General features: G+C 44.7%; 2 protein-coding genes across 4 annotated transcripts; one reads left to right on the top strand and one right to left on the bottom strand.

Annotated features, from left to right (window-relative positions):
• The first annotated feature begins 2,185 nt into the window (after positions 1-2,185).
• Positions 2,186-7,654, top strand: LOC109770540 (DEAD-box ATP-dependent RNA helicase 37). 2 transcript variants are annotated; one of them, XM_020329249.3, is made up of 7 exons: positions 2,186-2,437; positions 3,480-4,335; positions 4,417-4,500; positions 5,238-5,480; positions 5,982-6,149; positions 6,611-6,724; positions 6,932-7,654. In XM_020329249.3, exons 2-7 carry the CDS (start codon positions 3,529-3,531, stop codon positions 7,424-7,426), a joined length of 1,911 nt encoding a protein of 636 aa, XP_020184838.1. In that variant the 5' UTR covers positions 2,186-2,437; positions 3,480-3,528; the 3' UTR covers positions 7,427-7,654. The 2 variants fall into 2 exon arrangements, with proteins under 2 accessions (XP_020184838.1, XP_073354447.1); XM_073498346.1 differs by having other exon boundaries at positions 2,195-2,249.
• A 1,930-nt stretch (positions 7,655-9,584) lies between these two features.
• LOC109770541 (squalene synthase 1) lies at positions 9,585-15,629 on the bottom strand. Of its 2 annotated transcripts, XM_020329251.4 has the most exons (14): positions 15,039-15,629; positions 14,882-14,924; positions 14,631-14,720; positions 14,429-14,504; positions 13,578-13,647; positions 12,952-13,095; positions 12,743-12,847; positions 12,349-12,495; positions 11,528-11,603; positions 10,780-10,868; positions 10,253-10,344; positions 10,139-10,181; positions 9,935-10,047; positions 9,585-9,850 (listed from the first exon to the last, which is right to left on the bottom strand). In XM_020329251.4, the coding sequence occupies exons 1-13, from the start codon at positions 15,219-15,221 to the stop codon at positions 9,991-9,993; spliced, it is 1,215 nt and encodes a 404-aa protein (XP_020184840.1). In that variant the 5' UTR covers positions 15,222-15,629; the 3' UTR covers positions 9,585-9,850; positions 9,935-9,990. The 2 variants fall into 2 exon arrangements, with proteins under 2 accessions (XP_020184840.1, XP_073354448.1); XM_073498347.1 differs by having other exon boundaries at positions 14,882-15,447.
• Positions 15,630-23,589: the final 7,960 nt, after the last annotated feature.

Below are 23,589 nucleotides of genomic sequence, written 5' to 3'. Positions count from 1 at the left end.
GTCGTATGTCGTGTACAAGGGTAAGGTTCCCGGAGTCTACGACGACTGGGAAGAGTGTCGGAGACAGGTTCACCGTTTCAGCGGTAACAGTTACAAAGGGTACACCACTAGGGCGGAGGCGGAAGCTAGATACGCGCGCTATCTAGCGGGAGAGAGGAGGGAGCGTTGGAGGAACCGGATGAAGACCAGTTTCATCGCGATGATGCTCATCGTGATGACCGCAGCTCTCTTCTATGTGATGATAGTTTAGATGATCGATATCGACTTGTAATGTGAAGACAAACTCGCTACTCGCGGTCTCGAGACTTATAATGTTCTAACTTTGTTCAGTATTTTAAATTCGGAGACTAATATGATGAATTGTACTCGGAGACTAATCTTCTATTGTATTCGATAAATCTGTTGTTTATATGTTGTGCTGTTTATATTCTGTGCAGTAATATGTTTTGTAACCTGTGCAAATATCAGAAAAGAAAAAAATCTCTAATATTCATACTAGTGGCGCACCACACTGCACTTTAGTGGCGCACTGCAGTAAGCACATTAGTGGCGCATCATCTACAGGTGCGCCATTAGTAAGCCAGAGCATAAGGTAAATATGGCCCCCTGGGAGGCATACTAATGGCGCACCTTGTGACATACTAATGGCGCACTCCCTGATGCGTCATTAATATATGGTATACTAATGGCGCACCAGGGTGCGCCATTAGTATTAGTTACTAGTGGCGTGATGCTAGTGGCGCACCTGTAGTGCGCCATTAGTAGCCAAAACAGGTGCGCCACTAGCAGGCCTTTTCCTAGTAGTGTTACCTTCTTCTGGCTCATGCGTAGATGGTATGCCGAGCGGACCGTAAAGATACCATTCTTGGTGTAGTTCCAGGCTTGGTAGTCTTGCACCCCGGTCCCCCAACGGGTATTTGAAGAATCTCTTGAGCTTCATCCGGGGCGAACATTTCCTGCACTTTCCGTTTGTCCCATGAGAAGCCATCGGCTTCGAGCAGATCCCCAACACGTGTAATGCCTGCGATGTAGCTTTGACCCAGTGGCTTGAGGCTACCGCTCCTTGGGAGCCAATTATCATGGTGGATCCAGACTCGTGACCCGTCGCCAATACGCCATATCAAGCCGTCAACAAGGAGGTCGCGGCCATGCAATATACTTCTGAAAGTGTATGATCCGCCGGCAGGGCACGTTGCATAATCGACCCATCAGGATAATACTGCGCCTTCAGAACTCGTCCACACAGCGAGCTCGGCACTTGCAGCAAGCGCCAAGCTGCTTTGGCAAGCATTGCTTGGTTGAACGCTTCCGGATCCCTAAAGCCCAGCCCTCCTTCATGCTTTCGCGTACACATTTTGTCCCACCCAATCCAGTGCACCTTCTTATGACCATCTGTTTCACCCCACCAGAAGTTTGAAGCAATAGATGACAGGTTCCCGCACATTTTCTTCGTGAGTTGAAAACAACTCATGGTAAAAGTTGGTGTGGATTGCAGTCCGGATTTGACTAAAACCTCCCTAGCCATTTTTAATAAACCTTGACCCTTCCATCCTGATACTTTGCCTTTAGCACTGTCCTTGACGTACTTAAACGTACCATCCTTAGCTCTCCCCACAACCGTGGGGAGACCTAAATATCGTTCACTCAAGGCCTCCTCCGTTATTCCAAGCACATTTTTTAGCTCGTTCTTTTCTTCATCCGGTGTGTCTTTACCAAAAAAAATCGCTGATTTATCAAGGTTTACTTTCTGGCCCTAAGCAGCCTCATACTCATGCAATATGGAGCGCAGAGTCTCGAAATTTGCCCTAGACCCCTCCACAAAGACCACGCTATCATCAGCGAACAGAAGGTGGGTGACCGTTGGTCCACCACCACCTCCAAACTATATAACGATTTCGACTTTGTCCAAATCCACAGAGAACCCAGCTTTTTTATTCCCTGGAAACTTCTTTCCCAAACCTTGCACGGAACCCCTTTCTCATCAACGCAAAAAAAGAAAAGGTCCATAGCCAAAAAAGAAGAAAAAAACACAAACACACGCGCACTGCGAAGTTGCAAAGTCGAGCGGTACACGTCTCGGGAGGGGAGGGGCCCATGACGCGGCCGGAGGGAGGAATCCAGCCCGGACGCCGCACCACACCACCGTCACCGAGAGAGAGGCCGCGTTGCGGGCCGGCCAAGTCAGAAAAGGGCAGGCTGGCAGATATTTTGGGGCGCCCTCACCTCCTACCCTAGCCAAGGCAAGCCAGGTGCGTGCACCCTTCCTCCACCCGCAGCTTTTCTTTGCTCCCTTCGGCTCCTCTCCCCCACCTTCCTCCCTTCAACCTTCGATCTCCTCTCCCCCCGATTCTCTAGGGTTTCTCCCGACACCCGCCCCCCGCAGCCCCCAACCCCGCCGACTCCGACCCGCTCCCTCCCTCCCGCTCGCTCGCCGCAGGTCAGCTCCCCGCTCCTCCCCTCCCCTCCCCTCCCCGATCTCCTCCTCCCCCCGCGCCGATCTGGGCGGCGCTTCCGCCCGATCCAGTCCCCCGCCGCTGCGGGTTCCCGTGGTTTTGTTCTCCCGTGGGAGCCTGTGTTAGGCTAGCCGTCGCGGTACTGCTGCTTGTTGCCTTCCGAGGTTTTCTAGCTGTCGGCGAGTTTCCGGCGCCGCAGGGCCGCTAGATTCCTAGGGTTTTCGATTTTTTGCTTAACCGACGGTAGCGCTTCTCCTGGCCAAGGTTTAGCGCGACCCGCTGCTGCTGCCTAGTCCTGTACGCACTAGTGCGGCCGGTTTCCTTCTCGCAGTGGTTCGATCTAGAAGCTTAACGCGATTTTCCCCCTTGCATGCCGCGTTTTCTCTTTGTAGCGAGATTTCCGTGGCGATTTAGTGCGGTTGGTAAGCTCTGGGTGTCTTACTGCGTTGTTTTCGTCGACGCCGTTTTGTGTTTGGACGAGATCTACTGCTTATTATGTTAGCCTGTTTCGTCCCCGTCAGTAGATCTACTGTATGACTGTGCCGTCTGTCTACAGGTTTTGTTTTGATTCTGATACGTATTATGTTGGTCTGCTGCCAGGTAGGGATAAGTACTAGACTTGCAGATTACATTAAGAGGCTTTGTGCTTAGGTTTTTGTTGGTATTTTGCAGTGTGCATGAGCAAAATCTATGTAGCTTGTCTTGCACACGACCAACCTAATCGGACAACACATGTTAGTGCAGATTCTATGGTATCTTCTGGGTTTGAAACTTAATATTCCAATATTTATATATCATGGATTTGACCTGGACCTGCATTACACATGTATTGATACAATCATAGTTTATCTGATAGAAAAATCTGTTCATGTTATCTTTACCCGCTGCTCTTACCAAAGCAGACCCACGTAGGCGAAGAAATCTAACTAGAAGCCGTTCTTTTTGTTCAGATTCTGTATTTATTACTGCTTGACATATTGTCGTGATTTACTTTTTGTACTGAATAGCTGTTTCTGATATTCACAGGTTTTAGCGATCAGCCGTAGCTCTTTCATCAAAGGTTTTGTGCAAAATTATGCGATCTTCATGGGCTGATTCAGTTGCGAACGCCGAGGAATCGGCGCCCGCGACTGGTGCTGCTCCCGCCCCTGTTGCCAATCACCAGAACTCGCGTCCCACTCGCAGCTCTTACGTCCCTCCTCACCTCCGTGGCGGTGGCCGCTCACCAGAGAATCAAGTGCCAGCTGCTGCTCCAACACCAGCTGGCGCATACCCCTCAGGTGCTGTGCAGCCTTCTGGTGGGTACGCAGCTGCTGTTGGTGGTACTCGCTGGGCTGCCCCTCCTGGTGCTCCTAGCGCTGGCGTAGGCGTTGTCCGCCAGGGTGGTGGTGGACGTGGTGCTGTTGGTGGCGGTGGTGGCGGCTGGAACTCCCGCCCTGGTGGGTGGGGGGACCGCAGGGACCGTGAACCAAACCCTTTTGGCGATAGTGAGCCGGCGGCTGTGGATGTTGACTTTGAGAGTCAGCAGAACACGGGCATCAATTTTGACGCCTATGAGGACATTCCTGTGGAGACAAGTGGCCACGATGTGCCTCCAGCAGTCAACACGTTTGCAGAGATTGACTTGGGTGATGCACTGAATGAGAATATTCGGAGGTGCAAGTATGTGAGGCCCACACCTGTGCAGCGGCATGCCATTCCGATTGTCATTGGAGGCAGGGATCTGATGGCCTGCGCTCAGACTGGGTCTGGGAAGACAGCTGCTTTTTGTTTCCCGATCATCAGTGGGATCCTAAAGTCAAGGCCACCACAGAGGCCAAGAGCTAGGACTGCATTTCCTCTTGCTCTGATATTATCTCCTACCCGCGAGCTATCAGTCCAAGTAAGTGACTGCTTTGGTTTTATTTTGGGTGCCATTGTTTATTTTGTTCTTGTTTCTTATATGATATTTTTTGTTTCTCAGATTCATGAAGAAGCAAAGAAATTTGCATACCAGACTGGTGTTAAGGCTTGTGTTGCATATGGTGGAGCACCAATTCATCAGCAGGTATTTCTTTTTTGATTTATAGTTTATTTTCACGATAACCAAATTAACACACAGTATTGTAAACAAATTAACAAGTGATCTTTGTTGGTACTCTGTCCATGGTTTTTGAGTCGCTGATTAGTCGCTGTATAGTCCCGACTAATCGCCAAGTCGTTTTCCAAAAATCAGGGCGACTCGCGACTATACAGCGACTTATGGTGACTATACAGCGACTTTCGTCGACTATACGCAGAGCCGCAGGGCTCACGGCGACTCGCCAAGTCGCGACTCAAAAACCTTGACTCTGTCACTCTGCCCATTCTATGCAGAATTGTCTAGCACGACACTTGCAATGTACATTGTGCTAGAAGATTAGAACTGTACCATAACTGACTCAGTAGTTTACGACAGTTATAACATGGCATGGAGGTTTAAAGTATGCAGGTTGTGAGAATGGTTATGTATCCAGCATGTTGTCAAGTAGTGAAATAGTGATACATTGTGAAGGGAACAAAGATCCTTGCATTTTTGTTTTTAGCTGTAGTATGTACACTAATCTTAGTAAGATATCTCATGACTTAAACAGCTATCGGAGCAAACCTGTCTTCGTTCAGCAATTGAATCAACTTAAAACATCTAACCCAGTTGCCTGCTTTAATGGCCACGAATTACTGGATGTGTGTTGCCATATCTTTTTTGTGTTTCAATAACAAGCCTTGTAAATGACTGCTATTAAGCATTTGTTTGTTCTATTGTAGTTGAGAGAACTGGAAAGAGGTGTTGATATACTAGTGGCAACTCCTGGTCGTTTGATGGATCTGCTGGAGAGAGCTAGAGTATCACTGCAAATGGTGAATTACTTGGCTCTTGATGAAGCTGACCGGATGCTCGATATGGGGTTTGAGCCACAGATACGCAAGATTGTTGAGCAGATGGACATGCCCCCTCGTGGTGTGAGACAGACCATGCTGTTCAGTGCTACTTTTCCAAAGGAGATACAAGTATGGTTCTCTTTGACCCCCTGCTCTAAATTATGTTCTTATATGCCCCAAGTGCTTTGTTAATGTTGTGTTATCACTTATCAGTTGGACACCTAGCTGAGGTAGTGGGGAGTTCATATGCATCATCCTTTTCCTTTCAACGTGGGCATCAATATTGCTGTTTTTTCTTACGAATTACTGTTTTCAAGTTGCAAATTTACTTATTGCCATTGTTAATTAGACCTCTAATAAACGAAAACAAGATTATGTATTATTCTATTTTGCTGTAAATTGTTGGCCAGAAAATTGCATGCATGAATATTTGTCTAATTGTTTTGCATTTGAAGTTGAATAGCGCAGTTATTAGCTTTGCACCGTCATTTCTTGTTTTTTGATGTGGGAAATCGATATTGTGAGAATGCATATGTGCATTCATTCAATTTTCTACTTCTACATGGCAGGGAAAATGTTTTTTTTTGTTGTCTACTGTTTTGTTTTCTCATTAATGTTCCTTTTCTGCAGCGCCTGGCATCAGATTTCCTTGCAGACTACATCTTCCTTGCTGTTGGAAGAGTTGGCTCAAGTACTGATTTGATTGCACAAAGGGTAGAGTTTGTCCTTGAAGCGGATAAAAGAAGTTACCTCATGGACCTTATTCATGCGCAGAAGGCTAATGATGTTCCTGGAAAGGTGCTATTCGTCAACTGTTTTTTTTTATTTACATTGTTTTGATTCTATTAGTTCATGGACTTCTCACTAGATTAGTGTTCCGTTTACCATTGCGAACCATTCTGGTAATCTGGTTAATTTGCTTGGGAGCATGGCCAGCATTTTTTTTCTTATTATTTCCTTTTTGAGACATGATATATGAATGTGCGAGGGCAAATGGATGACATAATTTACCTGATTAACCAAACAGATGTTAGAATTGCAAATTTCTTCACAGCAGCTTTAAAAATTGGGAGAGCATAACAGGGTGATTGCAAGCTAAGTAAACCACAAGTTTTCTAAACAGCGTTTTTAGTTGGTTAGTCTAGTTTGACAACTGCATTTTCAACAAGGACAACCAGGATGATTTAACGCACCATGCAATTCTTAATGGCGCCATTAAATTCTTAACGACTCATCAACCTCTGTTCTCTTGTGTGCAGAATTCTCTTACTTTGGTCTTTGTGGAGACAAAGAGAGGTGCTGATGCTCTGGAGAACTGGCTGTATACAAATGGGTTCCCTGCAACAAGTATTCATGGAGATCGTACACAACAGGTATGTCAGCTGTGTGTACCTTTACATTATATATGGAATTCCCTTGGTTTCTGGAATCTCATATCTATCTTGAACATCCAATTGATGGTGGATCCCTTTTTATTAAAACATTGAATTGTCACCACCATCTGAATATCCGAATGCTTTTTCTGTCGTCCTTTTGCAAGGCTAACACATTTTTCCTTGTGCTTGTTTGGTCTTGTTCAGGAAAGGGAGTATGCGCTGAGATCCTTCAAGAGTGGAGCAACTCCCATCCTGGTTGCAACTGACGTTGCTGCTCGTGGGCTTGACATACCAGATGTCGCCCACGTCATCAATTTTGATCTGCCAAATGACATAGATGACTATGTTCACCGCATTGGGAGAACTGGTAGAGCTGGGAAGTCTGGTCTGGCAACTGCATTTTTCAATGAGGGCAACATGTCACTGGCCAGGCCATTGTGTGAACTGATGCAGGAAGCCAATCAGGAGGTTCCTCAGTGGCTGGAGCGCTATTCTGCCCGTTCCTCGTTTGGAGGCGGCGGAGGAGGCAGAAACCGCAGGTCAGGAGGCGGCGGCGGTGCTCGATTTGGTGGACGTGACTTCCGTCGCGACACGAGGGGCGGCGGCGGTGGAGGAGGTGGTGGCTATGGCGGCGGTGGCGGTGGCGGTTACGGTGGTGGTGGAGGTTATGGTGGAGGCGCTTCTAGCTCGTGGGACTGATGGGTTCACCTGGTAATGGTGAGAATTGAATGAAAGTGATGGATGGATGGTATTCTATTGACTTAGCTGAAAACAGATATTGGGGTTTGTAGTCACCGTGGTGTGGGTATGGTGCCCTTGCCCCCATTTACCTTATTTTGTGCCTGGTTGTTGTCACCGCACTTGTGTTTCCCCTGTACTGGTTATTTTCTGACTGGCATCAAAGTCCGGGTGGGCTAATTTCCTGTTGCTGCTGCTGTAGTTTTTGGATGATGTTTACTGTTGGGTGGGTTGGTCTGTGGTCATTGTTGCGCTTCTGCTTCTTCATTAGCAATAGTGATTGGATCCTTTTCTGCTCAACTGTTTAATCGCTTGCCTGCGTCATGGAATGCCGAGATTGCTTGCCTTGTGGAATTCAGGATGGCTTCTTTGGGTTCGAAAATTTTACTCCCTTGGCTTGAAAATACTGTGACACACAATTGCATTTCGCAAATAAAATTGTTTGATTCATATTTGTGGTTGTGATTATAGCCTGACTGCATGTATGGGTACTCGCTATATATTTCTGGAATATCAACGTACAGTCACTATTATAGCTTGCCTTGTTGGTCAGTTGTGTGTATTGTTCCAATTTTCATGCAATTCTAGAACATGTTGCGACATCTATGTTAACATTCCAATCCTGCTTTAGGCATTCTTGAACAAACTGTTTGCCAATGCATCTGCTGGTATTGCTGGATCACTTTCGTGAGAAGCTGCCCCCGAACGCCCGAGACTCGTGATGCTAAATCCCATTGCCACTTAGTTTGCACAATATCCGTTGAAGCTCCTAATTTGCGTATTCTGACGGTGAGATTAGGAGTCTAGTATATGAAAAAATATGAAAATTCTAATGCAATGTAGGAGTGCAAAGAGGATCGCTTCCAACGGATTGTCATACCCTCATGGATCACAGCTACGAGTTCTTATCAAGGTGTTAGCAGAAACAAACTTGACGCCCTTCACATTCTGGTTGTTTGGGAGATTTGGAGGGCACGAAACGATACGAGGGTCTTCGACAGCATGGTCTTTATGTGAGCTTTGTTTCATTTGGTGTCTTCCTTTTTGTTAAAGAGCGTCATGTTCTTCAGAGTTTTGTTACGAGCCCTCCCAACATGCACATGTACAGGGGCTTGCCCCTTGGGTCAGCCCATGGACTTGGCCCGTCCGCGACCCCCCCTGTAGCTAAGGCCTTTTTTTGTTCATAGGATAGGATTATCATAGAAATAGGAAACTTGTAGGAAATGAGATGACATGTATCTCAAATTCTATGAGTAGGATTAGAAAAAGATATGTCATTTGGTTCACATCATAGAAATTTTTTCATTGAGTCTAGGCTCATGTTTATTTTTCTGTGGAATGTGGAGGATAGGAACCAATCCTATGTAAAAATAGGAATCCATTTTCTGTGAACCAAAGAACTTTAAATTCAAAATTCCTACAAGAATCCTATCCTATAGAATTCCTATGAAATTCCTCCAAACTAAATTAAGCCTAAAAGTATGAAGGAGCAGACAAGGAGCAGAGTATCCAGTGGATTACGGCTTTACTGGCTTTCTCCTATTTTCCTCCTTCCCCCGCTAAGTTGCCTGTTCTTCGATTCATTCTGTGATTCCCTTGTAATCGCCACTGCAAACTGCTACCTAGAGAGAGATTGATCTATACCAGCTAGCTACTATCACCTCTCTTACAAGTTCAGAGTGTGTTTTCTACCTACGTTTTGGTTGCTGTTGGTTGTATGTATTCCCTCCGGGTTTTTTTACTCCACATTAAGATTTGCCTTGAGTCAAAATTCATAAAGTACAAACAAGTTTACATTAAACATATCAACATCTACAACACTAAAGATATACATTAATTAATTCCTTGATGCATCTAACAATATTGATTTGATATTGTTTCATATAATCTTGCTCAAATTTTACAAAGTTTGTCTTAAGACAAGACTTACATGGAGTAAAAAGATACGAAGTTTGACCTGAGACCAAACTTATATGCAAAGTAAAAAAAAAAGTAAGGAGTTTGACATAAGATCGTTTTCCTGACATTCTACTGGTGTTCCCCGCTGCTTGTATTGAAAAAAAAGAGAGCCCAACCACAAGCCTGTTGGACAATTTATAATCGAGTTGCACAGGTGGCATGGCAAAACGATATGCATCACACACATTCACAAATAAACAAAATGTAGCATCATTGACAACCAAGACGCCACGCCAAATTCATGGGATACATGTCACTAAGGAAGTCTCTCCTAGATTCAAACAAATTACAAGCTGGAACAACATATGAGACGACACAAATAAGGAACAAAATAATTAGCATGCATGGCACCAGCAGGGTACATAGCACAATACTACATGCAAACCAGCCATATCCATCTGCAGTCAGGAGGTACACGTGCAAAACCTACACAAACGCAGTTCCCAATCAGCATTGTTAAGTGCAAACGAAATATCATCGAGCTGTTACTGGAAACAGATCAAAACGTACCATATAGGTAGGCGAGGCGGTGCCACTACGAACATAAGAGGACCATCTTGACAGGATCACTTGCCATACAGTACACCCAAGATAATAGCCACCAGAAGAAGCGCGATCATGATCTGGGGATGACAGATAAAGTGGCTTCAGAAAATTATACAGCAGTGAACTTGCAGGGTTTCTCAGCTTATATATATCTATATCATTACTCACCAGCATAGGCATTCTGTACATTGATTTCTCCAGATCGTAACCCCTGTAGAACCAGACAATCAGTGAGGATGAAGATATCAGCAGTAAGGTACAACTCTAAATCATGCAACAAACCTTCGCTTCAGCAGGCCGGATGACTTGCAAGTTTTCTTTATTGCATCCACACGCCTCCGTGTCAGCGCAGCATTTGGGTCGTTATCATCAATCTGGGCATGGCGACCAAACATATTATGGATAAAATCACAGCTAGAGAACAACTGAGCTAACCATCAAAGGCCATCACTAACAGCAACATGGGTGAGGGACAGTAAGGAGTTTTCCCTAAACTTTGACGTTTGGAGCAAAACTATCAGATGGTCAAAAAGGAAAATGTCAAGTTTATACAAACAGATATGAAGTTAAGAGCTTAGCACGCCATCATCTTGAAGCAAAGCTACCCACTTATGGATTTCTGAGCTCAAAAGCAAGCCATTCTAAGCTGCGATCCCTAAATCTACAGGACTGCCTTAGCCAAAACAATGAAAACATTATCCAACAAGTATATCTATTTTTTGTGTAACAGGACAAAATATCTGAATGTTCAATTATATGTATGCTAGACTAGACTCCATTTTTCTTTGCATCCATACTCCAGAGCATACCTTCGACTCTAGCAATGAAGAGAACTCGTAGAAAGCAGAATAGACATCTGATATCGATTTTGTCTCATCAATTACCCGTGCAGTGAGCCCTGAGAGATAGGGAGTACATGTTAGGTTGCGCTCAGGTCAGAAGCAATAGAAAGTTACACGTGACTGAAATATGCAAATTATTCAATAGACCAAATAAAGGTAGCCGTTGGTTAAAAGAATAATAACAGTTTTGGCAGAAAGAGCACAACAAGAAAAACAAACTATAGTTTGCTTCTTCTTATCTGATTACGGAAACTGAGGTTCTTCTACTCAAATGTTAACCCATCTGTCCAAGAAGAACGCACAACCGCGAGTCACTTTGAAAGGTTCACATCTTTGTTGATCACCCCCCACCCACCCACCCACACCCACACATAATAAGAATGGTCATAATTTAACTACTAAATCATAATGCCTAAGGTGGATCCTATGATACTTTGGGAAATAATATAAAATTAGCAAACTACAAATTAAACTAAAAGGCAGCAATTGTATTTTCTGATGCCAAGGAACATCGAAGCACTCCATGATGTGATTTGTCGTGTTGATTCCTAATCATACAACAACCATACACACAAATGTGATATGAAGAAGTAGAGTACTGCATAATTTATCCACATTAAATTCCTAAACATTGTGTAAAGAGGTGATCGAATGGGTATTTTCTGGTAAATTGCAGGCTAGTACAGCTTGTCAACTTGAACTAAATATGTCTTACCACGCCTCATCTTAACAACTCCTCTAAAGACTTTCACATTATTGTAGCAAATAGCACAGGTCCCAATTGCCATTATCTGAAAAGACAAACAGTTGAAAATAATGTGGTAAATAAAGTTGTTTCACGAATAGATGGAAGACCCATACTTCAACAAAAAAAGGCAAGTCAAATCATAACACCCCACCACTGTATAACTAGGGTCTAGGAATGCTATTGAACTTTGATGAAGATGGTAAAAACAAGAGCAAAATATCAAATATCTCCAATTCAATACTTAGAAGGCCAATCAGCCATGACACACAATGAAAGATACTAACATTGCAAAATAGCTAGTGTTTTGTAACAGAAGGTTTATGTTATTATTGCTGAAAACTAGCTTGAGTAGCAACTACTTCCACTAGCAAGGGTACAAATGTTGAGTATGTATACAAAAAAGGAAGCAGAACAGGTCTGAAAGAAAATTGTGTGCTGGTATAGATCAATCCTTAAGTTACAACCTTGTGCCCATGGATAAAACTTATCATTACTGATTGCCACAAAATGTAATACGTCAATTACAAACATGGTATGCATGCCTATCTTTAATCCCTGGCACCTACCAACACCAATTACATCCAGGAATCGAAATAATAAAGACTCAATTATCATAAGTCATGGCTAGTGCCATAAATCTATTCTGAGCTATGAGCAAGTTTCGGTTATGTACCACTAGATTGTTAGGCAGTGTTTTGCAAAGACATTATTTAGTCCTGATAGATAGTGAAACTCTAACAGGACATTTTAACTGAAGACTGTAACAGGAGAAACTAGCACTAGTGTACCTGAGGTATTGCACAAAATCGAAAATTGGAATTGTCCTTCAATGCTGACATGTATTGAAGGCAATCTTGGGCATGGATCAAAGCATTGGTTACCATATCATTCAAGCACTGCACGGCCTTTTCTGAATTTTCCTCATATTTTAAATCCTGATTTATATCCCAAAACAAAAAAGCATTATTGTGGAGCAGAAAATTGCGGATGCTACTTCAACAAAAAAAAATGTGATAAAGGGATGAGTAGACTTTTTAACAAAGGTAAAAGGATTGGATTGGACATTTAGATTTCATTATTGACTGTTCAATCAAATATTTTAATTACTGTCAAGCACCAGAGTTTTGCATTAAATTTACAATATGATTCATATGCAATTCCCTTCTTGATGGGTTGATGTACCTCAAGTTTATCAACATATTTACTCCATATTTCCCGAGGCCAGAACATACGGCACCTTGGTATCTCATTTATGTCCTCCAAATAATCCCTTATTATATTGGTTTTCTGCAGGTGGAAGTCCAAACATTAGTTAGAGTTAAATGTAAAAAAACAAATTCTTATTTTATCATGATAGTTCAAGTACAGAAATTTGATTGAACTAAACCTACCTGTAGAAATAAACCCATTGAATTTGAAAGATGATCCGGAGCCAGATCTTCTGTGCCAGTAGCATGAAAGAGCCTAGAAAGTCCATAGCCTACTAGCCCTGCTACATAGTGGCAGTACTCATCATAGTCATCAATGGTTTCAACCTACAAAATAAAGTTGTTACAAATTAATTCAAACAAATAACAGTATCAAACTTAATTAATAAATTAATAAGCAGAAGCAAGTTAAACATGTATCACTTCTATTCACAGATCTCAACACCCAAAGAAAATATGATATCAAATAGCTATTTAGTCATAATGTCCAGATCGAGATAATCATGTGGCATATTTTCTGTTGACCACAAGTCACCAAGGGAAAGTTTGGCTGTATCAAAGTTCTTGTGGTACATCAGAAAGTCATGGCAAAGTGTTTGTCATTATTAATGTGACAGCTACATTTATCTATGCCACAATGCTCCCAATCATCTTCCTTATGTAGAGTAACCAAACATTAACAGATTGCTATGACAACCAATAATAGAAATTTGATAGAGTGACCAAACATTACATAAAGGAAAGCACTGATGAACTTGACTGCAAGAAAAAAAAAGCTTGAATATATTGGGTGATCTAGATTAACAGACCTCCGTGCATATAAATTTAGCCATTCCTTCTCCCATTCGCCTAGTGATTTCTTCAATAGCCTTTTGGTATCTGAAAACAAAAGAATGATAATTATATTCTGCAAGTTTCAAAAGAACTTACTTGCACTTAATGGACAAGCTGTGTCTGATGAAAAAACAAACGCGGAAAAGAAAGCTTCATTTGCAACATGTAAGTACTACTACGATGACTTTAATAGCCTGGTTCTGAAAACGGACAGTAAATATGTAACATTTGCTTTCTTGCATATAAACATCTGCTAGATGGCAAAACGTGTCTAGTGTACTAAAATGTTTTCTCAAAATACATGGCTTCACAAATTGAAGTGCCACTGCACAAATGGCATGCAGATAATAAAACATGAGAGGGTACGTCATTTATACCACCTGGAAGAAATACTCAACATAAAACAAGCAAAAGTTGGCATAAGCTCTAGTGGTTATGATTCTGAGAACAATAAATAAAACCTTCAGAATATACAAGTACATCCGACTATTCAGTTGTTTGTAATCTCTTTCTTTGTCTGGTTGTACTGTAAGTGTAACTATGAGCATTTTACTCTCTTTTTTTACTTCACCCTTACAAATCTGACTGACATGACAATTTCACTAATAATAGCCAATAAAAGCTCCATATTTAGAGAAGTCTTGCGTTTATACTTTTATAAAAGTGTATCAGTGCTGACTAAATGATTGATGTGTCCCCCAAGGACTTTGACAAAACAACAATTCGTACGAAGGCACAAGTTCCCAACCGCATACTGGGAACTACTAGGAAAGTAGTAGAGAAAATGATGAGAAGCGCTGTGAAGCTGAGGAACAGGAATTATTACCCTTCGCCTAGCTCCAAGAAAGCCGTGGAGACTTGTCTAAAATTATCCATGAGCACTCTGTAGTCGTTTGCTCCACCTGAAGGCCACAGTACATACATGGTTAGATCAACAAGAAGAAGAGCACAATTGAGTTGAGCACAAGGACAGCTTGTTCTTAAAGAAAGAGAGAGAGAGAGAGAGAGAGAGAGAGATCCGATCATACATGAAAAGAGCCAGTCCGGGTTGTAGATGTGGCGGTAGAAGTCCCGAAGGATGGGCAGCTTGACCTCGTTAGGGATGGCGGTGTCGTCCTCTGCACTTAGACTAATCACAGTGAGTAAACAGTGGTACCAAAAAGGAAAGCAGTGATGAACTTGACCGCAACAAAAAAGGGGAAACAACTCAGAATTTGTACCAAACGCGGCAAAACGAATTCAAACAAACGCAGTGAGCAGCCGGAGTAAGGGTACTGACCGACGGTGTCCAGGGCCCGGAGCACGAGGTAGAAGACGCACACCTGCAGGGTCAGAACCAGAGCAACATCAGCGGCCGTAAATGTTTCAGAGATTTCAGGGATTCGGATCGGAGGGGATCCGGAGGGGAAGGGGAAGGGGGAAGGGGGCGTGCTTACGGCATTGCGGAGGTCTGGTCCGAGCTGCTGGATGACGAGCGCGAAGCTGCGGGAGACCCGCTGGAGCATGTCGTAGGCGAAGGCCCAGTGGTCCTGGGGGGGGATCTGGCGCCTGATCCGCCCCGCCGCCAGCTTGAGCCTGAGCAGCGCCGGCACCTCCTCCGGCCGCGACAGCACCCCCATCGCCGCCGCACGAGCCGAAATCACAAATCAAATCAAATCTCCACTCCCTCCTCCTTCGCTCACCGCAGCCGGACGGATCCTGTGGGCCGCCGGGGGTGGGACGAGACGAGTAGGGACGCGGTGATGCCAAGGCGCTGAGTGGCGTGGCGTGCGTGGGTGCGGTTGTCGCCGCCGGCCGGGATGGCCGGTCCTCTATTTATCCCTCGGCCCGCTAACCCCCAGCTCCTCCGTCCGGTGGTGAGGTGAGGTGACTTGCTCGCACACGGCTGGCGTGGCGCGGAGGAGGGGAGGGTGGGCCCGCGGCGTCAGTAGCCGGGCCGGTGGCGGATCTGGCCCGGTGGAGGCGCCGGCGACGCCCACGTGGTGACAGGGCCCACTGGAAGTAACTCTACTACTACTGGTAGCGCTGGCGGACCTGGATGGATCGGGAGCTCGATCGGGATGCGTCCACTTGGAGCGATCGCGTCGGGTTCGTCCAGCCCGCTGATCGTATCCGGTCAGCGTCCAGTGTACGCCGACGGGTCTGTCTACACGGCTGGGTGCGGTCCGTCGACCAATGTACGCCACGGAGATACTACCTGCCAACCTGCCAACCAGTTCGGTCGTTGCTTGGAATTGGACGGCTGGAGGAAGCAACGACCAGGGGACGGACGGACGGATGGATGCACGGCCGTCGATTCGCCTTGATTCCTTCCCCCTTGCGGTCGCCATGTTCGCGTGTTTGACCTCCTATAACAAAATCTTTGCTTCGCCTTAATTAGCTTGCCAGGATAATCTTTTCTTAGGGGAGGATGATAATCCTTTTTTAGCAGTCGGTGCTAGGATAATCTTCCGCTTGAGTACGGCGTGACGTTTCCGCGTTGCGGCGTTGGACCGACCCAAGAGAAACACCCAAGCCGAATCATCTGTGTAAATTCACGTGGCTTCAGAGGTTTTGCAGAGAAAACGTGTGATTCGGACAGGCCCAAAGTGATTTCGACAACTTTGAACCAGGACAAACTTATCCCGCAAAAAGGAAATACATAACGAACTTGCATTGCTCACAAGCTCATGGATTAAATTGTTTGTTTCATGACTAAAAGTGTCTTGAAACAAGTCTAGATGTCTGCCACGTCGAACTCCAGCAGACCGAACCCACCAAAAAAAACCTCTCCACGTTCGCTCCAAAACCCTCCCTCATTCACTCTGGCTGACCGGCCTCCCGCCTACCTGCATCCACAGCGACTCGGCGAGGCGCAGCTCATCGATTAATGTACGCCACGAATACCTCATACCTCCCAACCTACAACCAGTTCGTTGCTTGGACGGCTAGAAGAAGCGACCCGTCCGACCAAGCGACGGATGGATGGATGGATGAACCATCATCGATTCGCCTTGAATTTTTTTTTCTTGGCCAAGATTAGCTTGCAGGAAGTACTAAAAAGATTAACTTCGCTGGGATGATCTTCCCCTTGCGTGGGTCGCCATGTTTGCGTGTTTGACCTTCTATAAAAGAATCCGATTTGCTTAATTAGCTTGCTATAAGATAATCTTTTTTAGGGCAGGATATTTTTGTTTTTGGGTTGTTGTTAGGATAATCGCCTGCTTGCTTACACCGCCATGTTTGAGCCGCCGACCCAAGAGGAACACCCAAACGGCCCAATCTGTGTAAATTCTTGTGCCTTGAGAGGTTTTGCGGAGAAAAGGCCAAACTGGTATCGACGACGAACTTGCATTCCTCACAAGCTCATGGATTAAAATGTTTCGTAACTAAAAAGTGTCCTGAAACAATTTTCACTTAGATTTTTCAGTGGTTTTTTCAAGGGAAGAAAGTGCTCTCACCGGAATCTCATCACACCCAAAAGGTGATTGTCGTATCAATGAATTTGATGCTCGAAATTGCAAACAACCGAACTTTGCAGGTAGGAATCAAAGGAGCTCGACCTTTTGTAGCGCGTGCATGCTTCATTTCATGAGCAAAAGAATTTTGTGCCCTAGGGCATGCACGTCATCCATGAACGCGATGTGAACTCAATGTCGCATCAATGGTACTTCATCTGCAACTCTGTCATGAAGTTTTGCGGTGCGATTCACCGAGTGGAGACAATGTGGTCATTGGGCTCGTCAACCATCGAGATCGAAAGTACTGATTCTTCTTGCTCTACATATTTGTTCATTCATTCATTCACTCAATGTTGCTCTAATGTTGTATAGTCTGCATGCACTGTTGTGATGTATTATAGGACCGAGGGCATGTCATTCATGCACATACATTTTGTATGAAGCTCAAGGGGCACCATGTGTGGGACAGCATATGCCGATTCTAACTCTAGTATCAATGAATTTGGAATCGATGACTTCAAAAAACTTGTTGACCATCCGGTTATCTCAGATGTAATATTTACATTTAACTATTGCCGTACTAGGAATATTTAGATGTTATCTATATATCTAATACACTATGCTCCTTGATTTTTAAGGCCTTACATTTAGTTGAGGTCTCCAATTTAAAATTGGGTCATCGATTTTGACCGGGTCAATGATTTAAGGTGCTCTCTCTTCAATTTGTTTATCATCTAATACACTACGTTCCTAACTTTAGAGCCCTCCCATTCAATTGAGGTGTCAAATTGATGTCTCCAATTTTGAATTGGGTCACCGATTTTGACTGGGTCAACGATTTATGGGGCTCTCTCTTCAATTCTTTTATCATCTCTGCTCCCTAATTTTGAAGCTCTCCCATTCAATTTAGGTGTTCAATTTGAATTTGGTTCTCGATTTTGACCGGGTCAACAATTTCTTCGGGTGCTCTCTCATTCAGTGGAGGTATTCAATTTTGGATTTGATTCATGATTTTGACTGGGTAAACAACTTCTCAAATTAATTGGCAGCAACCATTTTTGTAAAAACACATCAGTCCCGTAGACCCTCTCACCGCCTAACAAAGAAGCGCCAACACGTGCACTGTAGTACTAATATAGTATATGCACCTACAAACTTTCCCATGTATGGGTTGATTAACAGATGACACAGAATCACATTGCCAAAAAACCACTATAAAAACACACTTCACTATCTTCCCCACGCTTCAAACCAATTTCTATCGTTATGAAATCCCAACAACACAATCGGCGCAACAAAGCGCGTCCAACCTTTTAGTAAATACGCTACGCTATCTAATTTTTAAGGTCTCACAATCAACCGAGGTCTCCAATTTATAATTGTGTCACCCGAACCCGTTGATCAGAAATACAATCGGTGCAGCAAAGCACGTCCAACTATTCTAGTAAATACAATTTGCTCCCTAATTTTTAAGGCCTCACATTCCGTTGAGGTCTTCAAATTGAAATCATGTCACCCGATTTTGACTGAGTTAATAATTTCTCAAGGAGCTCTCTCATTTAATTCTTTTATGCATTATGCTCCCTAGTTTTGGAGCTCTTCTATTAGATCAACATATTCAATTTTAAGTTTGGTTCACAATTTTGACCAGGTCAACGAATTTTCAAATCAATAGGCAACAATCGACATGTAAAAACATATCAATCCCACACATTCTCTCATCACTGCCAACATGTATACTATAGCACCAATATAATACATGCAGACGCCGACCTAAAAAATTGCAAGGTTGATTAACAGATAACACAAAATCACACCGTGAAAAGCCCACCAAAACACTACATTATGAATAAAAATAAAAAACACTCCACCATCTCCCCAACTCACCAAATCAAATACTCCATCGGTTTCAAAATATAAGGTGTATTATTTTCTGAAAAATCAATTTCTTTAACTTTGATCAACATCAGAGCCAAAAATATCGTCATCCACAATACCAAATAAGTAAAATATGAAAAATTCATTTCACGATAAATCTAATGATACTGGTTTGGTATTATATATATTGATATATTTCTCTACAAATTTGGTCAAACATAAAGATGTTTGATTTTTTAAAAAAATAATACACCTTATATTTTGAAACAGAGGGACTAATTTTTGTATGAAAACGCAACAACACCAACGACACAACAAAACACACCCAACCCTTCTAGTTATGCATGAATCTTATAAGAGTTGTGGGCTTAAGAAAAAGGATAAGACATTCAAGGAGCATGGTTGGATGGCGGGTCACGAACGGTACGCAAAAAAATAGTGTATCCATTTTATGGAACGAGATCCTCTGACTTAGGAAGTTCTACTGCCGAGGGACGTCCTTCGCGCTGCACCGTCCATCAGCCATCGAACGATACGAGCAGAAACTACAGCCTGCGCCAGCTTTCTCGCTTGGGTGGGCAGAAGTAAGCGGCCCATCGGCCCAGTCCGACGCTAGCGAGAGGGAGACGAGGGAAGCGAGGGAAAAAGGCGCGAGAGGCCACAGAAACGGCGCCAAAGTTGATCGGAAGGAGATCCCCGGCGCTCAGCGGGGACGGTGCTCTGCTCCTCAATCTCACGTAAGTCTCCCTAGTCCTTTCTGATGGAAGAAGTAGCCTGCATGAATAAAACACTGAAATTGATTAAACTTCCACCATCAGATTGCTTTAGAACTTGATCAAATTTCCCTTTTTCTCATCGAAGAAGTAGCCTGCTGAACTCGGATCAGGCATCCCTTTTTCTGATGAAAGAAGCAGCCTGCTGAACTCGGATCAGGCATCCCTTTTTCTGATGAAAGAAGCAGCTTGCTGAACTCTGATCAAGCATTCCTTCTTCTAATGGAAGAAGTAACAGAGAGGGAAGAAGAGGCTGATACACTGCACCATGATTCCAATTCTAATAAGTATTTTTCTTATCCCAAGTAGACTGATTTTACTTGATTTTATTCTTATCCCAATTACTGCTACTCTTTGCTTATTCCCTTACAGAAATCTTTTTCCAGTACTATTAGTCCCAATATTTTGTATGCACTTCCACAAGTCTAATATTCATTTCATTTACATTACAGAGTTGTATTGCCTAGTTTGGTACCTCTTGTTGGCATGTAATTTAGAAATTCAGATGAGGCTTGGGCATTTTGGCTTACCTACAGTGGACAGAAAGGATCTGAGGTCAGAAAAAGGTATACAAACAAGAGGCCAACCGATGGCAAAGTTACATCATGTAGATTTGTTTGTGCATGTAGTGGTGCTGGACAAGTTGCAGATGTTATAGTTTACAAGGACAATGGAAAAGAGTCTCAAGATTACAAGAACAATCTCAGCTTCACTCAACTGTTGATGGTAATTTTGCCCATATAGAGATGGTATTTTTTCAATAACAACTTATTTATTTAATTTACAGGGACCAATCACAGATGATCTATTTACTGGGTCGTGGTGAAGCACTACTGTTTTGGGGCAATCATGTGCTCTATACTTGAATGAGAGCACAAACAAGCATGGTTTTGGCAGATTTGGGCATTCAGTTCAGTTCAGTTACCTTTTGGCCATTCGGTTCAGTTCTAGGTTCTAAGATAATACTCCAATTTATGTATGCACGCTCATTGTACATTCGGCAGCCAAAGCAAGCATTATGACTTGCAAGTGATTGTATTCCTGGAAGGACATGCTCTCAAATTGTCAACATGTGTTATCCTCTTTAATTAACAGCACCAGTATTGTGCTCTCAAATTGACAATCTTAGATCACAACAGTACAATGGTTACGGTACACAGAACTTCAGTGATTCACATTCAATATTTGTAACAGTAATCACACTCAAATTCACTCAACTACACTCTCAAATTACATGATTACAATCTGGATACAACATTCAGTCACACTATTCACTGAAGTGTACAATTCACATCAGTTACAAGCTCAATCTGGCATTTCTCCTGCTGTTGCTGCTTCTTTGTTGTTGCTGCTTCTCTGCTGTCTGCACAACTAAAATTGCAGTTTCTGCACAACTGAAACTGAACATGTACAGCAAGGCAAAGCAAGCAGCAAACCAATGCAACGCGAGGCAAGCAGCAGAGAAATCCTTGGGGAAGAATCAGCGGCATCGACGATGCTTGGTCCGCGGCTCAACGGTCTCGACGGCACCGGGGGCGTCGCACCCTGTACGTGGCCGCGGCTGGCTCCGCCATCTCGACGGCTAGGCATCCTCACACCATGGACGGGGCAACGGCTGGCTCTGCCGCTCCACGGCTAGGCTGCTCGCGCCCTGATGGAGCAGCGGCTGCTCTTCACCGCCGGCGTAGCGAACCCTAGGGAGAGACAGAGCGACTGACCGACGATGATGGCGATTGAGTGAGGCGATGTAGCGTCGGACTGGGCCGATGGGCCGCTTACTTTACTTGTGTTCCCACCCGAGCGAGAAAGCTGGCGCAGGCTAGTTTCTGCTCGTATCGTTCGAGGGCTGATGGACGGTGCAGCGCGAAGAACGTCCCTCGGCAGTAGAACTTCCCAAGTCAGAGGATCTCGTTCCCATTTTATGGGTTGGGATTGAAGATGCCCATGCCTGCAGAGGTGTGACGTCGGAGGGCGAATCACATGTCCTTGTCATCCTCCTTCTCATCTACTATCAGTCCATTAAACTGCGCAAGAAAGTTAATACCGACAATAAAACACCCAATGTGCCACAGTTCAAATTGGTTGGACGTTCGCTTTGTATGGTACAGCTTAGGACAACTCCAACTTGGATCACCTGTTTGCTTGTAAAAATGTCCGTTTTAACCTGTCCCAACAATTTCAGTGATCCAAAACCGCTCATAAAAATTATTGAACTAATTCAAACGTCTGAAATCCCATACACCGACATCAAAGTGGCGGAGTCCGAATGTCCAGCACGCCGGACTCTAACACACCAGACCCACCTAAAACCCCTCTCTGTGTCTGCTCCAGAACCCTTCGCGCGTTCGCTCTGACTGACCAGCCTCCTACCTACCCATATCCACGATGACTCCGGTTTGGGTTAGTTAGTTTTGCTATGATAATCTTTTTTAGGGTAGGATAGTCTTCTTTTAGTTGTTGTTAGGATTGTCTTTTTTTTTACTCATGGCTACCTTATTGAATTGGTAACATAGTTACATCATTTGTAATGGCATTCACCAGGAAAACCGGGCTTCATTGACCTACTTAGAGCATCTTCAACAGCCGCGCTATATAAGCGCCGCGCCAGAAAATTTTGTGTTTTTGTACGCGCAACCGCTCCAGGCGCTCCAGCGGAGGCGCAAAAACCGCGCGCGCGGCATAAGTAGTTTAGCGCGCGGGTTGAAACGGCATCGCGCGCCGCTTATTTCGTGCCCACGCTTCCGCGCGCTGAACACTCGAGCGCCCGCGCCGCACCCTCTCCGCCGCGCCGCTTTCGCCCTGCCCGCGCCGCCGCCGGCGATTTCACCCGATGGACGGACGAGCCGACACCCCCCTCACCCCTTCCTACACCCACGACCCCTCCGCCGCCGCCGCCGCCGCAAACCCTAGCGCCGGTAGCTTTGGCTTCGCCTCCGCCGGTGCTCCTCCAAGCACCGGTATCGCGCGCGGCCTTTTCATGCCGCCACGGACGACCTCGTCGGCGGGTGGCGTCGCGCCGGCGCCCGCCGTGAAGCCATGTGCCCCCCTCTCGAAGCTCCCAAATGCGGCGCGGGCGAAGGCGGGCAAGGTGTCTGGGAAGAAGAACATGGCGGCGGACGGCTCCTCTAGGCGGCCGAAGAAGAAGCTTGCAAGGCGTGCGACGGATGCGGCGGCGACCGAAGCGCCGGCGAGCTCACTTGTTGCGCTGGCGGCCGACGAACACAAGGTGTTCGGTGAAATGCCCACAAGGTAAAATTTCACCCACTTTTGTTGTTGTTGTTTTTTGAATGCATACATATGGATAGCTTATTTGTTTTGTTGTATATACTTTGTAGTTTCCGTGATGGAACATTTACGTCAACTATGGGTGTTAGCTCCAACAATTCTTATTGGTCTCAAATCAATGAGATACTACTACTATGTGCCAACCTACAACCAGTTGGGTCGTTGCCTGGAATTGGACGGCTGGAGGAAGCAACGACGAGGGGACGGACGGATGGATGCACGCACGGTTGTCGATTCGCCTTGATTTCTTTGCCGGGGTCATCTTCCCCTTGCGTGTGCGCCGCCATGTTCGCGTGTTTGACCTCCTATAATATAGGAGTACTAAGATAAGAAAACGTTGCTTCGCCTTAATTAGCTTGCCATGATAATCTCTTTTAGGGCAGGATGATAATCCTTTTTTACTAGTCGGTGCCAGGATAATCATCTTCCGCTTGAGTACGGCGTGACTTTTCCGCGTTGCCGCGTTGAACCGACCCAAGAGAAACACCCAAGCCGAATCATCTGTGCAAATTCATGTGGCTTTCGAGGTTTTGCGGAGAAAACATGTAATTCGGACAGGGACAAAGTGATTTCGGCACTTTGAACCAGAACAAAATTTATCCTTTTTTTTA

The sequence above is a fragment of the Aegilops tauschii genome, chromosome 5, assembly GCF_002575655.3.
Source record: "Aegilops tauschii subsp. strangulata cultivar AL8/78 chromosome 5, Aet v6.0, whole genome shotgun sequence".
In the NCBI taxonomy this organism is placed as follows: Eukaryota; Viridiplantae; Streptophyta; class Magnoliopsida; order Poales; family Poaceae; genus Aegilops; species Aegilops tauschii.
The sequence above is the reverse complement of the archived record's forward strand: the minus strand, read 5'-3'. Positions and strand labels throughout refer to the sequence as shown.

What these genes read in the sequence shown, in the direction of transcription:
- LOC109770540 (XM_020329249.3), top strand. Translation starts at nt 3,529, where the DNA reads ATGCGATCTTCATGGGCTGATTCAGTTGCGAACGCCGAGGAATCGGCG. An exon ending in GAGCACCAATTCATCAGCAG is followed by an intron (nt 4,501 to 5,237) that starts GTATTTCTTTTT and finishes GTTCTATTGTAG; the next exon opens with TTGAGAGAACTGGAAAGAGG. An exon ending in CTTTTCCAAAGGAGATACAA is followed by an intron (nt 5,481 to 5,981) that starts GTATGGTTCTCT and finishes CCTTTTCTGCAG; the next exon opens with CGCCTGGCATCAGATTTCCT.
- LOC109770541 (XM_073498347.1), bottom strand. Translation starts at nt 15,221, where the DNA reads ATGGGGGTGCTGTCGCGGCCGGAGGAGGTGCCGGCGCTGCTCAGGCTC. An exon ending in CTTCATTGCTAGAGTCGAAG is followed by an intron (nt 10,345 to 10,779) that starts GTATGCTCTGGA and finishes CGCCATGCCCAG; the next exon opens with ATTGATGATAACGACCCAAA. An exon ending in TCCGGCCTGCTGAAGCGAAG is followed by an intron (nt 10,182 to 10,252) that starts GTTTGTTGCATG and finishes CTGGTTCTACAG; the next exon opens with GGGTTACGATCTGGAGAAAT.